At 38.4% G+C, this 24,895-nt stretch overlaps 1 protein-coding gene across 1 annotated transcript in view; it reads right to left on the bottom strand.

Annotated features, from left to right (window-relative positions):
- LOC140232800 (sodium-dependent noradrenaline transporter-like) overlaps nucleotides 1-9,197 on the bottom strand; it is a 66,127-nt gene extending 56,930 nt beyond the window's left edge. The window contains exons 1-2 of the mRNA XM_072312917.1: nucleotides 9,140-9,197; nucleotides 8,194-8,766 (exon numbers count right to left, since the gene is read on the bottom strand). Coding sequence (XP_072169018.1) covers nucleotides 8,194-8,766; nucleotides 9,140-9,197 — 631 coding nt within the window. The remainder of the gene's footprint in view (nucleotides 1-8,193; nucleotides 8,767-9,139) is intronic.
- Between the last annotated feature and the right edge of the window lie 15,698 nt (nucleotides 9,198-24,895).

A 24,895-nucleotide genomic window follows, 5' to 3' on the forward strand; every position in this document is an offset into this window, starting at 1 on the left:
TCCTTCATAAACACGTCACTGTTTGCTGTTAGATATAAGGAATTTGCATTAAAGGGGAGAGGGGATGTCTCTCTAGGTTTGTTACCTTGTTTGAAAATATAACATGACATGTTATATCTTAATCTTTCTTTTTCGGGGGGGGGGGGTACCATACTTCGGTTTGGACTGTGTCACAGCAATATATGTCATGCACATATATGTTTATGTTTGAGACGCAGCGCATGTATTTTGGATAGGATTTGAAATAGAAATCATGATATTGAATTTCTACTCGCGACAGCCTACCAGTCACACGTCGTTTTTCGCGGTCATTGACACACCTAACACATAGTTGCTAGGTTATCAACTCACTCGAAACGCAGCTATCCCGTGAGCGGGCGTCAAGCAGGCCTCACCCCTGGAAGTATCCCTCTAGCGATTCCCAGTTCGTGCACGGCGCAAAGTTCGGGGTAGAATTAGGTCAGTCGGGAACCCATGCTGTACTTCATCGTTTTGCAGTACTTCTATGGGTTTATCTATTTATCTATCTATTGATTGATTGATTTATTGATTGATTGATTGATTGATTGATTGATTGATTGATTTATTGATTGATTGATTGATTGCTTGATTGATTGATTGATTGATTGATTGATTGATTGATTGATTGATTGATTGATTTATTCATTCATTCATTCATTCATTTATTTTCAAACAGCATTAGAACATTCGTTTTTAATCAGTTCCTGGATAAAGTTTCACGTTTTGAGAAAGGAAAAAGAGAAGCACCCAATAACCTTTTCGATTGACACGGTATGTAATTTTTACAACAGCAATCCCAGCGTGTCAAGCTGTAATCTTTAGGGTGAAATTTATCTTCATTCCACAGCTATTAGATTGACTAATAATCATTATTCGATGAGATCTTTTACGGCTGGACATGATACTCAATCATCTTGAGGTCAAGAAAGGCGTCTTACATATTTTTCATGCGTGTCTACACCGAATGCTTGTAATTTCATTTTATAGCTCTCTCAGGGTGGGATGTATTATGTTCACCATGAGAGTGGCGGATTCACTCTAAGAATATATAGAAAAGCACTTAACAGGTAAACATAGGAATAACCACATTGGTAACATTAAGTTTTATGTCCGTTTTTACGTCGCCGTATATTATGTCACCTTAGACTTGACGAGCTATTTTGAGCGAGAAAGCAAACAAGATCTGTGAACTCTCACTTACTCTCTCTGTCCCTCTTTAATCTTCATGTCCATTTTTGCATGTTAACTCTATGTGATTCTCGTCTCAGAAATGAAAAAAGAAAAGTTCATTTACCTTAGCATGATCCTCTCATGCATCGTGTTGTGCATCTTGGCCGATCATGAATCAAGCAAGACCAGGTTAAAACATATTTGGTCGTAAAAAAAAAAAAAAAAAAAAAGATGCAACTGAGAAATGTCAACTTTTCCTGGGTTTCATTGCTCGCTACGGTCTATCATTAAAGAGGGGTGTGTATATATACGAAGTAGATTAGCAGCAGGAAAAATGGATGTGACAATAAAAAACAGTAAGATGGTCTTTAGTTTGGGATCGTACTGGCAGATTTAATGAAAACACGACAATGTAAAGCTTAAAGGGATCGTATAGTTTTTGTTGAGACCTAATTTTAGCTTTCCAACATTTTTTTTTTTTTTTTTGGTGCGATAATGAGAAATCTCTTATGAAATATGAAAGAGCATGTAATTCCATGAGGATTTCAACGTTTATTTGATGAAAATTGGTTTTGAAATGCCTGGGATATCCAAAACAGAGCTATTCTAATGACGGTGTGGGACCCACCTTTTATTACGATCGCTTTGTTTTACTTGGTTTTTGGATGTTCCAGTCATTCCAAAATCGATTTTTATCCAAAAAACTTTGAATTCCTCTTAAAATGGTATGCTCTGTACTATTTCGTAAGTGTTTTCCTGGTATTTCACAAAAACTTAAAAGCCCAATTCTCATCTCCACCAATACTGTACCATCCTTTAATTAAAGGGGGGCTCTTCTCCATTTTCAACGGGATGTAGACCACAAAAGCGAAGACAAATAAGAACTATGGAAGTTACATCAGATTCCGACAAAAACAAATTAATGGCAAACTACGGTTTAGCATGCTCCGACGACATAATGATATTGATCTCAAGCACATACATATGCAAATCAGTGAGGGGGGGGGGGGGGGGGAGGTCATCATTGATATAGCATGACATAATATTTCAATCCAAGCAAAGGTCAAATTAACAGAATCACACAACCCAGCGGCAAATCCTAATGTCATTGTTGCTCTCAAACATAGTTTCGATGTAATGTATTTCTTGTTTGTAATGTATGATATTAGTTTGAATATACTCTCTTAATTTATTTGTATCATACCAGGGCAATCACCCACGACGGCAATTATCTCCCCGGCTGGATACTATAGTGATAAGGATAGAGTGAAGATTAGAGTTATGGGTTAGGTTTAGGATTACGATTAGGATTAGGATTAGGGGAAGGGGAACGGTCTGGGGTAATTGCCCAGGGGGTAATTGCCCTAGACCCGATTCGTGCCATCCTCTGTTCTTTGAGCCGATTTGAATAATCTACCTTTAGGTTCTTCCATGTGCTTTATCTCGCTCTCTGTCTTGTGAAGTGAGCTACAGGGCCTACCTTCTAATCAAATTTTCATTATAATGAAACAATGGTGATAAATTGATTATTTCAATTCTTTTTCACTGTTTGCATTTTTATGATAATCTATTTTGTCTCACAAGCACCTTTTATCATATACTAATCTTAATTTTTACTTACGGTACGCCATTACAGTAATTACACAGTTAATGTATATGTTTGTATTTTTTGAATAATTCACTTCGTCTATGTTTATTCCTGTATACTAGTCTCGTATCTTTTTAAAATTGTATTGTGTGTGTGTGTGTGTTATACCTGCGTGTGATTTTTATGAAGTCTATCGTTTTCCAGTATTTATCATGTATTTGTACACAGGGCTCCCTAGAATTGGAAAGCAGTTGAGAAACTGAGGGGACTACCATGTTTAGATATGACAGAATAAATATAATGAATAAATAAATAAGTGTTGACAATATAGGGATCAAAGCATTGCTCTATTCAAATACAAACAAACAAATAAACAAACCAAAACCTCGTGAATGCATTTTCCCTATTGACAAAATCTAAATAGTATAAATTGAATTCTAAATTCAAGTTTGACAATATCAAAGCGTTCTGCCAAATACGGGGGCACCAACTAAATGGCGATGCATGTGAAAACAGAATCCCTCAAAAGAAATCTTATCACCAGGATAGAAAAACATCAAAATCCAGCAAGTTCGACCCGTCTCCTTGTTGCTGTTCATCCTTAAATCATGTAAGCACGGGTTATTCCAAACCCAATTTCAACTTCTAATTTAAAACATCTACAAAGTAAAGATTACAGACGTGCACGTTCATGTGCGTACTACTATTTCATATAGTAGGTTCAGCTGTTTCATCTTTGCTTCAATGATTCAGACAATGTCATAGTTTCTAGTCGAATTAAGTCACAGATACTTATCAACTTTCCCCCATTTCAACTCTTGTATTTTCCAATCGTAATTTCCTGTCATTGTACTGATCTCTTCTTCCCAATACGTAGTGAGTGTGTCAGATGACCAAACTAAAAACGTCGCAAAACGCACCAATGAACGTCTCGATCATCTCAGTTGGATGATAACGGAGTTTGTGTCAACCTTTAATAAGAGGAAAGAGCATCTCAATTCGATTTATATGAGCAAAACGTGATAAAATGTGCACCGGGACTTTGACGTACGCTGCGCCGTTTTACGGAGTGATCGGGTGACGGGCGGAATATAGTGACACTTACTCTCGTATTACGCCTCACGACAGCTTCTTGACTTTCTCAGTACAAACAATTATTGTTTATCGCGACATAAAATGACGGGAGTTCCAGTCCACTTTCTCTCTCAAAAAAAAATTATTGGCCGGGAGAATGTGACACCTTTAAATCTTTGACATTTACCGGACTCGTCAATCATGCTGGTCGTTGTTGACATAGGAGGTTCTGTTAAGGAAATATTACATGGATGTGTTAAACAAAGAAAATATACCCACAATCATGTTCTGATTTGTGAATATGTGTACTTGATGCCTTTAGTCTACTGTATGTTAAAAATGTCTTGCATTAAGAAATCATCAATTATTACAATAATGTGGGAATCCTACAGCAAGCGTAGTTTTTTAGGGCCCCAAAGGTTAGGACCTACTTGTTCATGAAGAGTTAAAGAGATGAGGAAAGAGGGGAAAGAAGAAAAAAAAAGAATAAGAAAAAGATGAGGAGGAATGAGAGGAGAAGGAAGAAGAGGAGGAGGATGCAGAGGAAGAGGAAAACGGTTAAAAAAAAGCTCTATAATGAGTTCATTAAGCATGAGCTAGACAACTTTTCAAAGTTGCTGATATCAATTTGGATAATTACAATGATAAAAGTCAGAATATTGTAATTACAAGAATACTGTACTGTTTTTCAATGAATTGTATGAGTGAATAAATCTTGAATTTTGTGTTTGTCTTTGGACATAATCTCAAGTGGCTTGAATATCTACCACGGGTATTCAGATGGGACCACGTTTCGAGAGGTGTCGCAATTCAATCCGCTCAAGCGAAGCTTCAAAGACCACGCCCGATCTGGAATCGTGCCCTTCAGGCCAGGTGAGAGGGAGAAGAGGGAGGGAGGGGGGATGAGGTTGTATATATGTATGTATAACATGTTTATAGCAGTGGCGGATCAAGAGGGCTCCCCAGTCTCGCTTATAAAATAAAAGAAATGAAAAGAACAAAAATAAAAGGCGGCGCGTGCGCCCCCTTTAATACCTTTAAGAAACCGCTTTTGTCAATCGTTGCTCGTCAATCGTGGCACCAGAAATACCTTTTGCGCCCCCCCCCCCTTTACGGAATTTCAGGATCCGCCCCTGTTAAATCTTCAATAATGTAAAAACCAAAGAACAATCGAATCATGTATGTGACGAAGGAAGCCTTTTCCAACTCCCGGGATTTTACATTCAGAAGGCGAATGAATCTTTAAAAATAATGATGGATTGAACATATTATTTTCTTTTTTTTTAATGACGTATGCTACTTTGCTACAAGATGAGAAAAATGAAACTTTCATATTTTGACTCGCATTCTAAGTACCTACTTCCCAATACTCAATGGACTCTCAATATCCCTGGTAAATCGCACTCTCCCTGTTTTCAAGTCTCACGGCTGTAAGTGGGAACTTGTGATGCTTACTATATACAAAAGTATTCACAGGAAATCTGTTGGCATTCTCTTGGGATCACAAACGTCTTTATCTTAAACAATCCATTGTACTCTGCTGGTATGCTGTTGGAAAGCTGGTCATTTGGTACCAAACAGCGTTGAGTGTAGTTTAAAATGCGACGTCAAACTTTCTTTCTTTGTGTGGCTGTCCTTATCGTGGAATGTGAAAGGAAAGCACGCAAGTGTTTAGTTTGCTAAAAACTTAACCTAAGGAATAAGGACAGTGTGGCAGGGGGTGTAAGTAAATAAAACTTTAATATTTATTCCGGAGCTTATCAAATACTCGTTTGGGATTAGGCAAGAATTCCGGTTTTTGTGTGTAAGTGTCTTTGATTTCTACCCTCCTACTTTCCGATTTTGGTCCAAGATTTGAAGCGTACAAGGCCTAAGGCGGGAGTGTACGTGAAATATTTTCGGAGTAAAACCACGAAAACAACTGTCGTCCGGTAGACATGAGCTCTTTACCTTTGACAGCCAGTCGTATGGCAACTATGACGCATTTGAAACGTAATGCAATCTGATATTTGTGTGTGTGTGTGTGTGTGTGTGTGTGTGTGTGTGAGTTTGTGCTCTTGTGGCATGATGAATTACGAGCAAGAGTTTATTGAAACATTCGCGCTACCAATACAGAACAGATGACGGCACCTGCCTACTTGCTTTCAAAGTCACATGTTGCCAGTTTGCGGCACAAGATTTCATTTGACACTGATTTTATATAGATTCTTATCACATTCCACATGTCGAAAGATATTCTTACCTCAGACACCTTAAAATGTACCGAAGTGCAAAGTACACAAACCCTAAACTAGATAATAATGCAAAAAGAGAGAAAGCGAAAGCCAAAACGTATTCTAACTCATGGCATTGCATTGTAATACTAAATGCGTTTCTAGAAAGGGATGGTGAATGGCCAATCATCCCAATTTCCACCTGTTTCGGTTTATCTGATGCTTGAGACTCACAGTTTACGATGCAAGGAGGGAACGTTTACCTCTGAATACTCAAGTGTCGCAGAATGTGTGTCATTTGTCGACAAAACTGCAATGGGGTAAGCGTATCTTGCCTGGCACTACGGATGTTAAAGCATACATGGTGAAACCAGTATTGAGCTCCGAAGTAACTAGAGCAGGTACAAAGATAACAACAGGGGCTCTAGAAGGTTGTCCTTTCTCTTTCGATCGGACGTTGAAGAATAGAAAATGTCTGGAAACGAGAAAATAAACTGCGGTCCTGGAGATCTTTGTTTCACAGTAAATACTCATGTTGGCCTTACGTAACATGACGCACATTGAAGTATGTGTAGGACATCTCGTCAACTATGCATCGGTGCCTGACTAAATCCCACTTCAAACAAGCGTTAGCATGTTATAACACAGACGTAAGGAAGTAGCATAAAAGTTCAGTCGGTGGCTGTATGCTAATAGCCTTTTCTTTTTGTCAGACAACGTGAAGAAAGCTATGGGAGAGCTAAGAATATTGTTATAATGTGTCGTCAAGACGAGTATTATATTTGGACAAATTATTACACCTGTGGTCATGCTTTTACTAATGCAATTACCTTTTATGTATGCGTTTTACGACAAAGGTTATTTCCTTACAACCAAAAGCTTGGTTAAGGCTTGCCCGATATCACAATGAAGTTCTTGAATTGAAACTACTGATGATGGAACCTGGGCAAACTAGTGAGGTTGCTAAAGTGAACCCCATTTCAAGTAAGGGCATCCAGGGAGACGAAAAAAAAAAGTGGCCGTTATACACAGGGTCTTTAACATAGCCTTCTAGGGAGATCGTTTTTAATGGTCGTATACGGCAGGTGGCCACTAAAGACAGGTTTGACTTTATGAGTCATTTGCTTATTTTACAGACGTCCCATGCATCCCACTACGTCACTTTTTGCACTAAGGGCCATTAAGAGATCTGCATCATTGGCCACAACAACCAATATTTCCCTCGGCGTTTTAAGGTAGCTGGGAGACACCCCAACAGCGAGAACACGCGGATTCAAATATTTTGCAATTTCCAGTTATTTTGCCAAACCACTTATGGCAATCTGACAAAATATACTGTTCTAATGGCAAATGAGGTCAATCCAAATGATTATTTCATTCCCTCTCGATATCTACTCTCTTAGAACTCTGGCCTCCTTGTCATCCATAGGTTTCACACAAAGTAGGGTTAACGAACTTCTGCTTACGCCGGGTCTTTTTTTCATGGAACTCATCACTCCCTCAATTCATTAAGAATAGTAATTCTGTTGAAACAATCTAAAAATAATCTCAAGAAGTATTTGTTTGATTTGGCTCGTTTGATTAGCATTATTTCATATGTGGGATATGTCCTGTACTGCTTCACTTTGTCATTTTCTTTCTCTTATATTCCTGTATGTAATTCGTATCTTGCACATGGTTGTGCCTGGAGCATTGAATTATCATGACTATTAGATGGATTTGGCGCCTTAAAAGTCCCATATGTTAATAATAATGAAAAAAAATGATAATTACAATAAAAAATGATAACAATTAACACTAATGATGATAATAATAGTATTGGTGATAATGATATCAACAGTAATAATGATAATAATAATAATGATTATTATTATTAATACTTTTTTATCATTATCATTATTATTATTATTATCATTAGCTTTTCCTCTGTTTTTTAATTTGTATGATATCGGAAGTTAACAGAAAAGACAAGGGACAAACACTTAATCTGCCTCTGTGAAACCATGACAACATTTTGTGAATATCAGTATAATTCAGTTTATGTTTACCCTTCATATGAAATTATTGATAATATTCAAAGATATATGATATATACATGTAAATGAACACGTAATATGCGTATCTTACCTCCACCATTTCTGTAGCAAAAGTAGGGAAACCTCCAGACGTTCGCTAAGTCAACGGAAAACCCGATGACCGACAGAAGGAAATCAATCTTCCTCCCCCAAGTCTCCCTTTCCTCCTCCTCCTCCTCCTCCTCCGCCTTTTCAGGAAGTCCGTCGTCATCGTCCTTTCCGTTTCTGTAGATAATTCCGTCCTCTTCGGGACGATTTCGATCCTCTAGCTCAACCTCGACCACCTTCTTGTTCTTCCTGTCGAGGAGCTTGGCTGAGGACGGGTCGTATATCGCGTACCCGTCCTTTTTGATATTGTTATTGTGCATGACGAGGTCGTGGTTGACCACCGGAAGCGCGTCGGTGTCCTCAGGTTTGACAATGTGCACCGATATGGCCTTCTCGTCCTCTTCGAGGTCAACTGTCGGATTGTCGATGCCGACGTCGACCACCGCCGCTTGGTTGTCGAGCGTAAGCGATGATTTCGGTGTCCTACTTCCATCGGCGAAGTCCTCCGTGAGAGGAACGCCGTTGGCAACCGGTGAGGCATCCATGATCGGTGGCCGTCGGACCTGGAGAAACAGACCTTTCAAGGAGATGGATGGAACAGAGAGAAAAGGAAGAAGTGAGCGGGATCCACTGCGTGGCTACGAGCTCTTGCAGAAATGTAATGATAAAGACCTCCTTGCTCTTTTTATTCAAAGTGCCCCTCCCTCGGGCAACAACAGAAGTGAAAGTGGGTTCTTGATCGAGTTTATGCTGTGGTGTGCAGTGCGTGCGCCTGTGCGTATTTATGCGCGTGTGTGGCGTGCACGGCCGTCGTTCTGACTGAAGGTGCAAGCGAGAGTGCGTTTTCACTCGTGCATCATGGTATTTCTAGTAGGCCTATGACAATCTTACACTGCCAAGGATTGAGATTTAGATTATAAATCTGAGATTTGTATATTATTACGTCTTACTGGCAGAAGTTTCATAACCACCTTTGAACCTTTGAGGATGCAGAATGATCTCCCCCATCGATTATGTTCAGTGTTTCCAAGTCGATAGGAGGACACTCAATTCACTTTCTCAGAACTCGAAATGAAGATAATACACGATTCATTTTATTTTATTCAAATTTTCAACTCATTCGAGATCGTCATGGCAGTGTCACTATAGGTATTCTGTCGTAAATGTGTTATTGTGTTGGGTTGTGTTTCACGTTCTTTGTCAATGAAGTAAAGTCGACTGAGAAACGAGGAAGACAACGAGTCCGTTGGGATCTATTCGCAATAAATAAAATATGAGTCTGATGCATAATCGTTGTATGCAGGAGTTAATGCACTGTCGAGCAAAAAAAAGTCTTGAAATCTTGAAAAATCTTGAAAAAAACAAACCATGTTCTGACTGCTCATGATATTCACAGTTACAAAAGTTAATAACATAAGTTATGTTTGCTTTGGTCTTAACAGGGAGGTGTTTATTAAATTTCCACCTCCCTGGTCTAATCATTTACAAACTCCTGTATGAATGATACTGATGTTCTGACGAATGTTGCGAGTAGAGGGAACATGAAAACGCCGGAGTTTCTTTTACATTTTCGTTTCCCTCACTTCTTTTAAGTCGGTGTTTTAAGGAGAAGATGAATTACTTTCATCACATAGCGCATCCTGGCATATTTCTTGAGCTGTTCGTATGTATTGCCCAGCGTTTGAATACGTTTGATAAATGGGTATATACTCCTGTTTTGATATGTTTTCTGTATTAAATGTGGTAAATACCCCTTAAAGGCATAATTTACCATTTGCAGATGAAACAAAAACCCAGCATTAGTGCTTTAAAATAATTCTAAAATGGGAGTTAGAGATAGAAACAACCAATGTAAGAATTTGAACCAGTATAATCGATGTTAAGTATTGTTGAATATGCAAAATGTGAACAATATGTATATTAGAATTGTTTCCAGACTAAACCGTATACAGTTATGGTTTATTTAAAAAAATTATGATATTTCTTTAAACTTTAGGCTTTATTGTAAAAATATTATATGGTAGGATGTTTCGTGATATACATCTGACCTGCACATATGCATCAAATGTGATATCTTGAACATTTTTTTAATCACTTCTCCCAAAGGAAAACAGGACCTTTAAAGAGAAATAACTTTGATGTTGGCACTGGTTTGGGTTCATTTTTAGGGGAGTAAATATTAATTTAAAATCGAATGAACTTGAATGGCAAAAATGCTTTCAGATTTTGCGAGTGGTCATGCCGTGTCTCTTCTGAGTATATCGGCAACGAGTTATACAATCTTTAAACATTAAACGCTGAATAAACAGGACATGGATGTTTGTTTATTTGTGTTTTTAAGCAGGATCTACTATTTAGACTACCCCTCATGGGTTACTTTTGACGCATTCCCATGTGACATTCCTGGTCGAGAAAACCAAACATGGATGCATTTGTGTCTGGTAGCCCGTAATTTCTGTCACAGCGATCGACACCTACTTTAAAGCGATCGTTTAGTTTTGGTTGAGACCTAATATCAGGTTTCTAACATTTTTTGGTGAGAAAATGAGAAACCTCTTATGAAACATGAAAGAGCATGTAATTCTATGAGGAATTCAACGTTTATTTGATGAAAATTGGTTTTGAAATGGCTGAGATATCCAAAAAGGAGCGATTCTAATAAAGTGTGGGACCCACACTTTGTTACGATCGCTTTGTTTTACTTTGTTTTGGATGTTTCAGTCATTCCAAACCCGATTTTCATCAAATAAAATTTGAATTCCTCTTAAAATGGTATGCTCTTTACTATATCATAAGTGTTTTCTTGGTATCTTGCAAAAAGTTAAAAGTCCAATTCTCATCTCCACCAATACTGTACCATCCATTTAAGGTACAGACTTGTAGAACACTCTTTTGGAACCCACCAAACGGGGAACAAATGTTTGTCGAAGTGAAACATATAGGTCCTACAGCCACCGCGCAAAGTCGGCTCCGTTGGCTCTAGAACATGCACCATATATGCCAGCCCCAAAACTTTGAGAGTTGGGTTTTTACGCGAGGAAAATTGACGCAAGGCAAATATCAGGCGGCGTGCATGCAGAGCCGACCACGCTAGACTTTGGTCCTAGTAAAAGAAGAAGAAGAAGAAGAAGAAGAAAAAAATGAATGGCCGGGCGTGTCGCTGTTAAGCATACACCGCGTCTATGATATCACAAGAATATGCTATAATGAATCATGTGAACTTCCAAAGCACAGCAATGCGTTACTATACTTATGGAACATCCGGTGCCGGTATCAATGTTTGGTGGTTGTCCTGTGTTTTCATGTCATGATTATATCAGGCTCGTGAGTGTGTCAACTAATTTCATCCTCATTCTTATCTATAGATTTACATTAAGATAACACAATTCAACAAGGAACTCACTCGTACACTCTTAGAAAAAAAGGTTCTTTTGAGCACCATTAAATGGTTCTCAGCACTGTCACAATAGCGACACCCTTTTAGGTGCTCGTGAGAACCTTTTCTAAATGGTGCTTGTCGGCACCTTTTGCAAAAGGTGCCCATTAGAACCTTTTTCCCGATGAAATGGTGCTCGTGAGTACCATTTAAAAGGTGCCCATGGGCACCTTTTTGACTAAAGATGGGCACCTTTTTGACTCTTTTCAAAAGGTGCTCATGGGAACCATTTCATTGAAAAAGGTTCTAATGGGCACCAATGTTAAAAGGTGCTGACAGGCACCATTTAAAAAAGGTTCTCACAGGCTCCAAAAAAGGTGTCGCTATTGTGACAGTGCTGAGAACCATTTAATGGTGCTCAAAAGAACCTTTTTTTTTTTTCTTAGAATGTAGTATGTGAATTGATGTCTGTGTATTTTTGGTGTGTTTCACATGCAGTGCTGATAAGGTGCTTCACTGGCACCATTCTTAAAGGTACATTACCTATCTGCATTGAAAAAATGTGCATCACAAACTCATTTGAAATGAAATGAATTCATCTGAATTTCATCTGATCAGTCAAACATACGTTCAAAACATGTATATTAGCAATACATCAGCATATCATACATTATCATTGACACTAGAAAAAAAAAAGAGCAAGGATAACACACCCATGCACACACACTTTCACAAGCATGAATACATGTACATGACATTCACCAATATTTTTTCATGAAACATTACTCAATAACTGAAAACGATAGAAATTTGCTCTTTCACAAATTCGCAGAAATGTATTTATTTACCTTCACTTTTACAATCTAAAGTTGAGGTTTGTATTTGTCATGTTATAATCTGTCAAATATTCTTGACAAAATATCTTCATTTGTTCACTAATTTTTCCCACAATATTTGTCATTTGTGTACCGAGCAGTTCTTGAAACACCATCACACATCTCTGTACAGATGATATGAAATAGCAAGAGGTGCATCAGGCTTTTGAAATACATAACAAAATTTCTAATTCTCTGTGAAATAATTCCTGCATGGATGAGATACAGTAATTGTGTAAGTCTTAAGATAGGCAGAAGTCAAGTACATTACTTAAGTAGTATGAGGAACTTTTTCCACATACAGTTAAACTCGCATAAGTCGATCTTCTCGGGACTGAGCAAAACACATCGACTTAGGCGATTTTCGACTTGTGCGTAAGTCGAAAAAAAAATCGACTTACAGTTTCACCACAGGTACATACATGTATGTTTAATGTACATGTATGTTGTCTACTCTGGAGCCGAGAGCTGGAGCGGTGTGCCGCAGCACGGGTCGCCCAGCAGGGCCGCGGCTAACTTTGCATGGACAGTGCATTAGTATTGGCACAGGTCCGATTACTTTACACCCTTGTTAAACCTTGGGGAAGTGAATATAAACGATATTTGAGCAGTGATTGATTCCAGTTTACCATACCGTGGCTTGAAATGCGTGTAGAGGTGCAATTCTGATTTACCCGTGCCCGTAACTTTCCCCCTACTTTCCGCTTTGAAAACTCAGCAGCTTCATCCATTATACCACTCCACTGCACAGCGCTGCAAATGCCAAGCTACATGTACACTGCAAGCTCAATACTGTACATGTAAATGAACGCATGTGTACTGTACGAACGCTGTACGTACGTAGCGCGACAGCTGACAGGGCTGTACCAGCGGACCTCCAAATACGAAGAGAGTTAAACGATCCCATGCGATCGCTTTGAATTTTGATTTTAGATCATTTTTTTTTGTCACCTCAAACTCATCTGACAAACAAAATAATGATGAGTAATAAATAATAATGAATGACAGTGATTTATTACACATTAAAATCTTATTCGACTTAGGCACAGTGAATTCAATGGTTTTTCCGTGAAAGTGTTCTTGGAATTTCATCGACTTAAGCGAGTATTCGACTCACAAAATTCGACTTGTGAGTGAATTAATACTCGTACGTCAATGGGGAAAAATCGGGACTTTTTAAAATCATCGACTTACGCGATTATTCGACATATGCGACGTCGACTTAGGCGAGTTTAACTGTATTTGCTAGTTTGTTCGGTGTTGTTTGTTTGTTTGTTTTTTTTGTGTTTTTTTTTAATGCATATTATTGTCCTAAAAGCAACTACAAAGGGCAGGAAAATAATTCCATTAAACAGGACCTTTGGTATTGTCACAGAAAACATATATTATATTGCTGGTATGATACTTGGGATAGGATAAGCTTTACACTTCTTCGCTTCACTTCACTTCACATTCATAACGTCGAGTACTTGAATTGACTTATCTTTGTTTGTATACGAGTGACCTTTTTTGTTGTTGTTGTTGTTCTGCAATTTGAAAGCACCATAGACACATCTATACAACTGCAAATACAAGAAGAGTATCAATTCAGGTTAATCATGACTTCTGACAATTTACAGCATGTCCTACGAAAACACACACAAAAGAAAAGAAAAGAAAAGAAAAGAACACATTGTTTTATAATGAGAAGGATAATAAGAATCCAAAGGGGAAAAGAGCTAGGATACCACACCCACACAGTTTCACAAGCATGAATGAACAAAATTCCTCAACCATGAACTAAAATATATAACATTGGGAATCGATAAAAATTTGAAGAGTTTGATAGCAAAAACCGATAAGTCCATTTTTTAAGATTTTGAGGTACGGTCTCTGTCATAAAGTACAAAATAATACCTTTTAAATTATATATTGGTTACTACATATAAAGGTACATTTTTGAAGTTATTGTCAAAAGAAGCAAAAATTTTCTTATTGTTTTCTTTATATTTCTTGACCTTTAATCGCAAATATCTCCATTTGGCAAATATGGACTTATCGGTTTTTTGCGAACAAACTCTTCATTTACACTTTTTTTTTTTAAAGCAGAGCAACAAATTCATTAGAGTAAACTTATATACAATGCAGGCCTAAAGCTGAAGTTTGAATTTGCTGTCCTATAACCTGCCTATGACAATAATATGTTGTTAGCATTTGTCATTTTGTTCACCAAATTTGCCAACAGTCTTTTAAACACCACCACCAAGTACATGTACACTTTGTATTTCTGCAAAAGCAATACAAACTGGTGACAAGAGGTGCATCAGTGCTTTGAAATAAATTACATAATCTTCAATTCTCAACACAATATGTAATTCCTGCGTGGGTATAAATGCAATAAGTTTTACCAGTCTAGGTGCAAACTTTAAAAGTGTGCAGAAATCGACTACACAATGACTGGAGAAGTATAAAGAGCATTTTCCGTTTGTGCTTTTAAAGTTTAGAACTATGAATGACTCCACTTCTCAGATTGGCATCTGGTCTGATCTCATTATGTCTACCCCCCCCCCCCCCCCATACAGTTGATTGAAAGCTGTTAAATGCAAATTATAGTGAAACATTATCACTGGTACATATTGTAAGTTGCAAATACTATAGGATCAGTATCAGTCAGTCGCCTGACATGAATATTTGGTTGACGGCAGATTCTGAAAGAGCAGCTATAAAATACACTATAAGTCAATGCAAACGGACTTACCTACCCCATCTACATATTTCTCAAAGGTTTTCTCTGGCAGCATCAGTGTTTTTTCTTTAACTCAGCTCATTCTTGGCTAGCGTAGGTTTCTGGTCGATGCTGTCAACGGGCTATCGGGCTAAAATTGTCATTCTGATCGATGTATTCTTTTGGTCACCTAGCTCATTCTTGACTAGCCCATCGGTTCTGTTTGATGCTGTCAACGGGCTATCACAGGCTGTCATTCTGATCGATGTAACGTCTAAGCCACACAGCTCATTCTTGACTAGCCCAGGGTTCTGGCTGATGCTGCAAATGGGCTATCCCGGGCTCTTATTCTGATCGATGAATTCTTGTGGCCGCCCACCTCATTCTTGGCTAGTGTTAAGCCTACGGTTCCGGCCGATGTTGTCAACGGTCTGTCACGGGCTGTCTCTCTGATCAATGTAGAGTCTACCTTTTTCCCTAACCGCACCAGCGACCTGAACACGTACGTACTGCTTCATTGTCCCGGCCAGAGTTACTTGTTCCCTGGTTTCTGTGCTTGTTGGTGTGTCCACTTCCCTGATATATGAATTGAAAGATACAAGCATATAGACCTACACCGCGTTAATAAAACAATGTCATTGCTATATTAATTCGATAAACAGAACACGGCATTACATGACGTGACTCGTTACTTAGAACAAGCCTGAAAACATACTGAAGAGATTTTGACCTAACAGTTAGGCCTACTGGGCTGTAGACAGACCTCTATTGGCTCTATTAACGTTAACACTGACAGTTATAACATATAGGGGCCTAAGTGCGAATATAGAACAAATTTCCTTATTGGTTAGACGGTATAGACCTTACCCCGGGGCGCTCCTTGTACACAGTTATCTTTGCGTTCGGCGTTTGGGCTATGTTTCGGAGTCAGTAGACTCTATTTTTAGTAGGCATAGAAATGTCTAAACGTTACATGCATACCTAGCTAAGTACAATGTAACTTAGGCCGTCTTAGCCCTGCCCAGTCGCTGTAAAAACGCGACAGCCATGCTCCGGCCCCGCACGGCGTCTGTTCGGGCTAGCCCATGAGCCATTGCTACCGGTATGCCAAATTTCTAATTGGGAGAAGTGTCAGGCCTAACATGTTATTGTTAGATCTGGATCTACTGTACCTGGTAAACATTACACAAGATAGCAGCTTCGATCAAATTAGATCTAACATTAGGATCTAGCTAACCGTTAAGGTTAATCACTGACTGAAAACGAAAACTGAGTGATGAATCTAACACGTAACATTCTAACTTGATTTTGTACCAACGAATGTCATCTAAAAATGAGATAAAACCACATTAAAACTAAAAAATCTTACCTCTTCTCCTAAATTGTGATGACTGCCATGGCGAAAATGGAATTGACAGTGACACGTTTCCAGTCCACTTTGTCAAAATTAATGTCTAAACGTTACCGGGTGCCGCTCGTTATGGGTGTGATCTATGGTTAGCCGTCTGCTGCATCATGCTGCATGCATGGGTATTGCATTGGCACTCTGCCGCTGTGCGGTGGTACGTTGCATGCATAGGCGCAGGCAGGCAGCACAGGGCTACATATAGCCGCGGCGCGTGCCGCCGCGGTAATTACATAGTCCTAGTATGTGTACGTTTACGCGTACGCATATCTGATCGAGCGCTAAAATTGGATGGTGGCAGCTGTCAGTTGGCACGCAGCCAAGAGAAGTCATTAGTCTACGATAAAAACAATATGTACTTTTTATTATCACAGCAGTAGAAACACATACAATATTTTTGTACCAATACCACAGTTTTGGTGATTTTCACATCTGGCATTCGAATATACAGCAAGGGGAAAAATGAAAGTGGACCTAAAGATATTGTTTGACCTGCAGGAGTACCACAAATAACACTCGGGGACTGGATCGCATACTAGCAAATGGTGACGAACGGAACCATTTCGATTGGGAACCATTTATAGGTGCTCATCGGAACCATTTTGCGAGAACCATCTGATGAGAACCATTTTGGAGCCGACGAGAACCATTTGAGAACCTTTTTTTCTTAGAGTGTAGGGCGTACAACATAATAGCTCATTGACTTATTGGTTACGCAGCTCATTGAAATTTACTATTTTAAGGATTTGAGATGTTTTTTTTTATTTTGTATCTCGGTGAATTTCCATAATCTGCAAAATTTCCTCCTGCTTGATTTAATTATGTATACTGTAGATTGGATATTGCACCATGCATAAAGTGTTTATTTTGGGATTACGCCTACGTTTGCTCGTTTCAGTGGAAAACCAACTATTTCAAACATAACCACATTGATATTCAAACATACACCTCGCGGTTTGCCATTATGACGTAAACGTGACGTAGGCTTGGGCTAAAGGTCAAGACTGCATAGTGTTTGCTAGTAGTTAGAGATTCAATGCGAAGCACTGAAGTACACAATTAAATTAGAAAAATTGAGTGTTTTGTCGCATTTAGCGTTCAAGAAGGAACTACGCTCGAGTCTCAGTGCGGCGTAGGAAATGCACTCATCCAAAGTTTCGCTCATTATGAAAAGTTCAGTGGGTACACGTGACCATGGAAATCATTGTTAGAAACTGTGTTCACCCAGGCTACCTCCTAAAAGCTCTTATTTCTGGAGAATCTTACGTGTTTACATGATTGGTACCTAGCTTATTGCAACCAAGTACTTCGTTTTCTGCACAAGAAATTCGGTAATGCCATCCCCAATGAATTAGAACCATGATAATTATGCTGATTCTGTAGCAACTCACTTGATTCATTCTCTGTTGTTCCTCTTGAAATACCAACCAAACAACAAAGCCCAACAAACTTCTGAAATAGGGCGACAGAACAATGAAGAACAGTACTTTAAAGGGTGTGTACAGTTCTGGTCGAGGTGAGGATTTAGCTTTTAACATTTTGCGAGATATTCAGAAATTATATGAGATGTCAAAGAGCAAGCAGTTCTAAGGGGTATCAAAAGTTTATTCGATGAAAATCGGTTTTGAAATGGCTGAGATATTCAAAAACAAGATGAAACAAAGAGATCCTAATGAAGTTGTGGCATGTCGCCTTTTATTATTAGCACTATTTTTTTTTTAATCTCAGCCATTTGAAAACCAATTTTCATCAAATAAACGTTGAATCCTGCTTAAAATTACATGCTCTTTCATAATAAGAGGCTTTTCATTATCTCACTTGGGAATGTTCAAAACATGAATCCCCACCTCAACCACTACTGTACAGTCCCTTTAACCATGACCATAATTCACTGTACTTAACGTATAGTGTTCACTTCACTAGCAGCGAAGTTGCATATTTGATATTCCAGCAACAAAAACTAACAAACAAACAAACCAACAAACAACAAAATGTTATGTGCAAGAAAATATGCATCATATCGTAAACATACAAAATATGCATTTTCATTATGCATTTTGTTTTCACAAAGACAAAAACGAATTATGTAAAATTCTCTTTATATTATTTTCAACCAAATTGATAATAAAAGATTGTAGCCTTTTGGAACAGCCTTTACGGCACATAAATTTAACCAAAAATCTGGTAATATTTATAAATTTGGATGGATCGTCTGAGTACCTTCAAACTTCACTAACGTGTTCTTCCATTTTTTTTTTAAATTTCTGTACATGTATTCACTGAATCTACATGTTAACAATATGTTTGGGGGTAATGAAAACCCCCTTTAGCCCCGCTGAAAAATTCATTGGTCAATAGTCCCATGTCAGGCGTATAAATGATCAGAAAGGCGTTTTATTTTGTGAGTGCGAGCTGTTTATCACCATTGACAAGTAGGTATTATCCACTGCAGAGCGCGAATTAAGAACTTCTAAAATATCACGTGCTTGGTGCAACATAGTACCACGGTATCCCATTGTTTTTCCTGAGCGGGTTTTTCGTAGACACACGTGCACTAAACTTCATTACGTCTAAGTGAGACAAAAAAAAAATAATAATTAATGAGTCTACAGACAGCAAATAAAAGGATGGCTACAGATTCATGAGATAAATGTAAAATCATACATTAATCGAAGTATCATGACATTCCTTGAATATCAATCATGACGGACGAAATAAACGCCAAATTTGTCCACACTTCCACATGGTGTGAAGTTGGAAAAAAGAAGAAGAAGAAGCAAGAACATAAGCGTAAAGCGATGACAATGTTACAACGCTTTCAGAAGCGGTCCGAGGGACAACATTCGAAAAGCCTTGTCGCAATTACCACCAAACCAACTCACTTGAAAAGCGCCATGATGATCCTGATGTGCGACAGAACAAACTCGACAAATCCAAAATCAGGGGAGAGTATGTTTCTGAGAGAACGGAAATCACCCTGCTGGAGGTGTGAGAAACACCACCATATAGGTTGAAACTTCGCTCTATTTTATGTATTCCGATGTAACAAAATGAGGTGCTGCTTCAGTCGAAGACTTTGCACATGTCTGGAGCGCTCTATGAAATATCGCTTAATTAATATCGCATATGCTAGTCTCTTTTCTAGTCCTTTCTTTATCACCCTCTCACCCTCTTTCTCTCTTTATATTTCCGTCTGTCTCCTTCTTTCAAAATGTACCAATCGGAGGAACAGATCGTATAAATCATGTTGACTCCACTTCAAATTGTGTACAGAACTCGATAACGGCGGGACTATCGGAATGCTGTAAATCTGAACTTTGTACTTCTCCATCATCGTCTGGATAAGGAGGCTTGATAAAACTAGAAAAATTAAAATGTATGTTTAATCGAATGAGTATGGTAAGTCTATAAGCACAAGAACGGGTGCTCTCCTGCATGCATAAACAAACACACGTTTAAAGTATTTGTATGCCGCTCATCCCAAACATTGGGAGATTGATTATTATGTTATTGGTGCAATATCGGAAGGAGCAGGCGTGCATTTTCTATTATTATACGCTGTATTATATCGGAAGAAAATTTTGTTTTTAGTGACGTGGTAAAGCACACTTGTGCTATTTGTCCAGCACACTTTACAGAAAAAAAATATATATAATGAAAATCATGTCGATACATATGGATGTTTTATATGAATAAGTGTGACTGTGTATTGGTATTGATGAAATGTTACATCACTGTCTTTCCAACAACCACATTCGTGTTGCCTATTAAAACAAGGGAGCTATCGTGGGGTTAAATCATACACAAGAAGATATGGATTAAATCACTTGGTTGTTGGGGAGAAAACTTAAAAGTAATACATCGCACGAAAGATAATTGAACACCGAAATATTCGCATAAGATTAACTGATAAGATGGGGGGGGGGGGAGAGGTGGGTGAGATACAAGATATTGGAATAGAGGAATAGAGAATAGCAACCATTGATGAGAATGCTGGAGAAGAAGATACATTGTAGAAGAGAAGAGAAAGATAAAAGGAGAGAACGAAAGGAGAGAAAACTGAGGAAGGGGGGGGGGGAGGGGGAGATGCACTCAGGAAGGAAGTGGCGAAGATTGCACCCAATATGAAGTTTGTGTTATGAGAAAATATCTTTTGGGAACAAAGGGAAAATGGTGACCTTGGAGCAAGCGAAGGCTTTCAAAATCGGTTGCTCGATTTTGTCTCGACACGGGCAATTAGAGATATAAAAGCTGAAATGCGCCCACGGACATGATCGGGTGATTTTGTTAAAAAGTAGTTATGTTAGAGGACGTTTTCCTTTGCATATCCAGCCAGCATGACGTTTTCTGTCGTCGTCAAACATTCATTTATTTCACCACCCATGACTAAGAAGAGTTTACAACATCTATATACCTTGATACATGCACTACCTCTCTATCAGTGCACTCAAAATGTATTGCATGCAGTGTATGTCATGTTCATAAATTATATGAGTTTAAATAATAATTATGTGATTGTGTTATTTAGTCACTATGGAAGGTAGTTACCCTGGTGTCTCCATAGATTAAGAGTTATCTCTTGTCTTTTTCAAATTGTTGCCAACTGTGTGTAAATAATGTGATTGTGATTTTATTTAATAAAACATAAATAGAAAAATAATAAGTTGAAGGCCTACTCGGGGGGGGGGGGGGTGTCAAAAGTTCCAACGTCAGATGTCGCAACTGGGGACACGAGAAACCCCCACTGTTCATTGGTTTGACAAGTGTACTGATAAGAAAGGAAAATATTACCTAAACACATACCGGAGATATGAAGGAACGGAAACAGATTATCTGTGTCTATTAATGATTTATGACCAAAATAATTCAATACAAAGCTGACACATTCAAGCAGTGAGGAGTAATCATATCATGGTATTTGACGTAAATTGCCTTCTCGAGTGATTTGAGTGTGTTTGTCTGCTTCAAAACTTCATATCCAGGCCTCGATTAAACTTGTAATGTTTTAATAGAGACTTCTTATAAAAGAAATACACTCACAGCTAACAATATTCCTGCAGCTACAGCAGTATGTGTTTCATTAAAAGGAGACATTTCGGATCGATCTTGCCATAAAACAGTTACTCGCACTTCCACTGCTTTTCTGGGCATCAATGCTTCGGAAGTAACCTTTGAGTACAAGACCTGCGTTGTGCCAACTCAGAGTGAACATTGTCTAGTCTACGTGTGATGGCGCTATTCATCCACCTTAGTATCTTTGCGCGAAGACGAGATGAGCAAAAAATCAATGTGCTTCCCACTTACACTGTGTAAATCTGGAATCTTTCTGTGCATTTCGTAATTATGTATTTACGATTGACGATTTATCTATACTAATTTCATGTGAAATTATGAAAATCGTCTGGAATATCTCTTTAAGCATAGGAAACAAATTTCTCGTGCTTCAGTTGGGTAATCTTCCTTTTTTTTAAGGGCACTGCACAAAATACTCAAGACAGACAATAAAGGGATTGCAGGGAATATCTTAATGTTATTACTGTCTTGAATATGACATCTTCTTTTCACATGCATTGAATGCAATAATAGAACTTGACAGAAAAAAAGAAGAAGAAATCAACCAAAATGGCTTCTATTGCTTTTGCAATGTTTCACTCACTTCATCCTTATCGACATTTTGCAGGTGAAAATTCATATACGCTTATTTTTGAAAATAACTCAACAGTAGAATCTTTGTGACTCTCGGCACTCAATACGGAATGCGTTATTAGTTCCGATGACGTGTCTCTGGCAAATTGGAACAATTCATTTAAGACAGGTGAAATCTTAATAAACGCACGCCGTTGGGGGCGCTTACAAACTCCATGCCATTTCAAATGTACCATACAAAGTTTTTACTCAGCCCCAATAGTCTGGGTGCTAAAGCCACTTTTTGGGCCTAACCTTGTTTTACCGTCCACCCAATGTTTTTTGATGGTTTTGCCCTATTTCGACGGTGCTGAATCCGAATCTGGATGATGCAAGTCTTGCATCCTTGAGGGTTTTGAGATATTCAAGATGGCCGCCAAAATGGCCGCCCAAACCGGAAATTCCTATGTATTCCCTTCTAAATGTTGAGAAATTGAAAACAATTGACGCTTTTACCCTATTTCGAGGGTGCTGAATCCGAATCTGGATGATGCAAGTCTTGCATCCTTGAGGATTTTGAGATATTCAAGATGGTCGCCAAAATGGCCGCCAAAACCGGAAATTCCCGTGTATTTCCTTTTAAATGGTGAGAAATTGAAAACAATTGATGGTTTTGCCCTGTTTGGAGGGTGCTGAATCCGAATCAGGATGATGCATCTCCTGCATCCTTGAGGATTTTGAGATATTCAAGATGGCCGTCAATATGGCCGCCAAAACCGGAAATTCTCACGTATTTTATTGTCAATGGTGAAAAATTAAGAACAATTGATGGTTTTACCCTATTTCGAGGGTGCTGAATCCAAATCTGGATGATACAACTCTTGCATCCTTGAGGATTTTGAGATATTCAAGATGGCCGCCAAAATGGCCGCCAAAACAGGAAATTCCCAAGTATATCCTTTTAAATGGTGAGAAATTGAAAACAATTGATGGGTTTACCCTATTTTGATGGTGTTGAATCCGAATCTGGATGATGCAACTCTTGCATCCTTGAGGGTTTCGAGATATTCAAGATGGCCGCCAAAGTGGCCGCCGAAATGACCGCCAATTAAAACCAGAACTTCCGATGTATTTCCTTCTAAATGGTAAGAAATTGAAAACATTTGATGGTTTTGCCCTGTTTGGAGGGTGCTGAATCCGAATCTGGATGATGCATCTCCTGCATCCTTGAGAATTTTGAGATATTCAAGATGGCCACCAAAATGGCCGCCAAAACCGGAAATTCTCACGTATTTCTTTGCAATAGTTCAAAATTGAGAACAATTGATGGTTCTATCCCATTCCAATTTCAAAATGGCCGCCTAAACCACTTTCCACGTATTTCAATTCTAATGTTTCGCAATTGAGAACAATTTTATTGATGATTCTACCCTATTTCGATCACTGTGCTGAATGCGAATCTGGACGATACCACCGTTGCATCATTGAGAGTTTGGAGATATTCAAGATAGCCGCCAAAATGCTCGCCAGAATGGTGATAAATTGATAACAATTGATGGTTTTACCCTATTTCAGGTTTTCGTCAATAGCAAAATCTAAACCCAACCATACTCTGCTGATAAACGAACGCATATTGTACATCCCAGTTTGAACTTGCTGTACAGTGAAACCAGCTTTACCGGATATCTTGTAAGTTTGTAAGATACAGCTGTGCCAGGAATGAATCCTGCAAGACTACAGATGAGGTTGAATATTTGAAAGATTACACTGTTTCATCTACATATCGTGGATATGTTTTGGACACTAACAATCAGTGGACAAGACATTCCCATCTCGATCATATTGTGGTAGTGATGTAGAGAAGTTTACTGAGATTCCCAACATTACCTGTTTTAATCCATGAACAGTTTTAATCGTTTCATCCATGAACACTCACATTGGTTACTTTGGTTTATATTGGTGGTCTAGATGACATTGTTGAAGACAAGACTTGGACATTTTGTATAGTCCTGCTTCAAAATTTTCTTCAATATGATGTAATATCATATATATATATATGGGGCGACAAACCTCGTATCTACAAAATGTCACATGTTCAGGAGAGAAAAACAAAAACAAAGACAAAAAGCAAACAAACATGGCAGCCAAAGCACTGTAACAAAGAGAACCTTTCCTTTGACATGCCATGGTAGCTTCATTTTTGGGGTAGACAGCTAAGGTTTGGACAGGACATCATTAACTGATTATCTGACTGTTTATTCAAAAAAGTCATTTTCACTAAAATTTCAGATACAGGGTCTTGTCGCCCAAGCGACGATATCATATATACACACGAGGGAATGGAAAAATCACAGGTAACGCGCAGTAAAAAACAAACAAACAAACAAACGACAACATGTAAGGTAATATAGGTTTTCCCGGCCAATTTCGCACTTTTTTCAGTCCAATTCCTAATTGCTTCATTCAATTTAGCACAATTTAGCCTAGATGGCATGTTCGGTATTTCAATTTTATAATCTTTTCATTCAAATTCATTTTGGAGCATTCAAATTACCATTAACATCATTCGAATTAGCACTTTTTCAGTTCAAATTCGTAAGGCAAGCACCATTTCGCAATTCGGTCATTCAATTTAGCATGACATAGTCACGTGATCACGTATACGTTCCGCTCGTTCATTCGATTTCGTTCTTGGGCATCCAGTTTCGCATTTACTGCAGT

This window comes from Diadema setosum, chromosome 9 (genome assembly GCF_964275005.1).
Source record: "Diadema setosum chromosome 9, eeDiaSeto1, whole genome shotgun sequence".
Classification (NCBI taxonomy): Eukaryota; Metazoa; Echinodermata; class Echinoidea; order Diadematoida; family Diadematidae; genus Diadema; species Diadema setosum.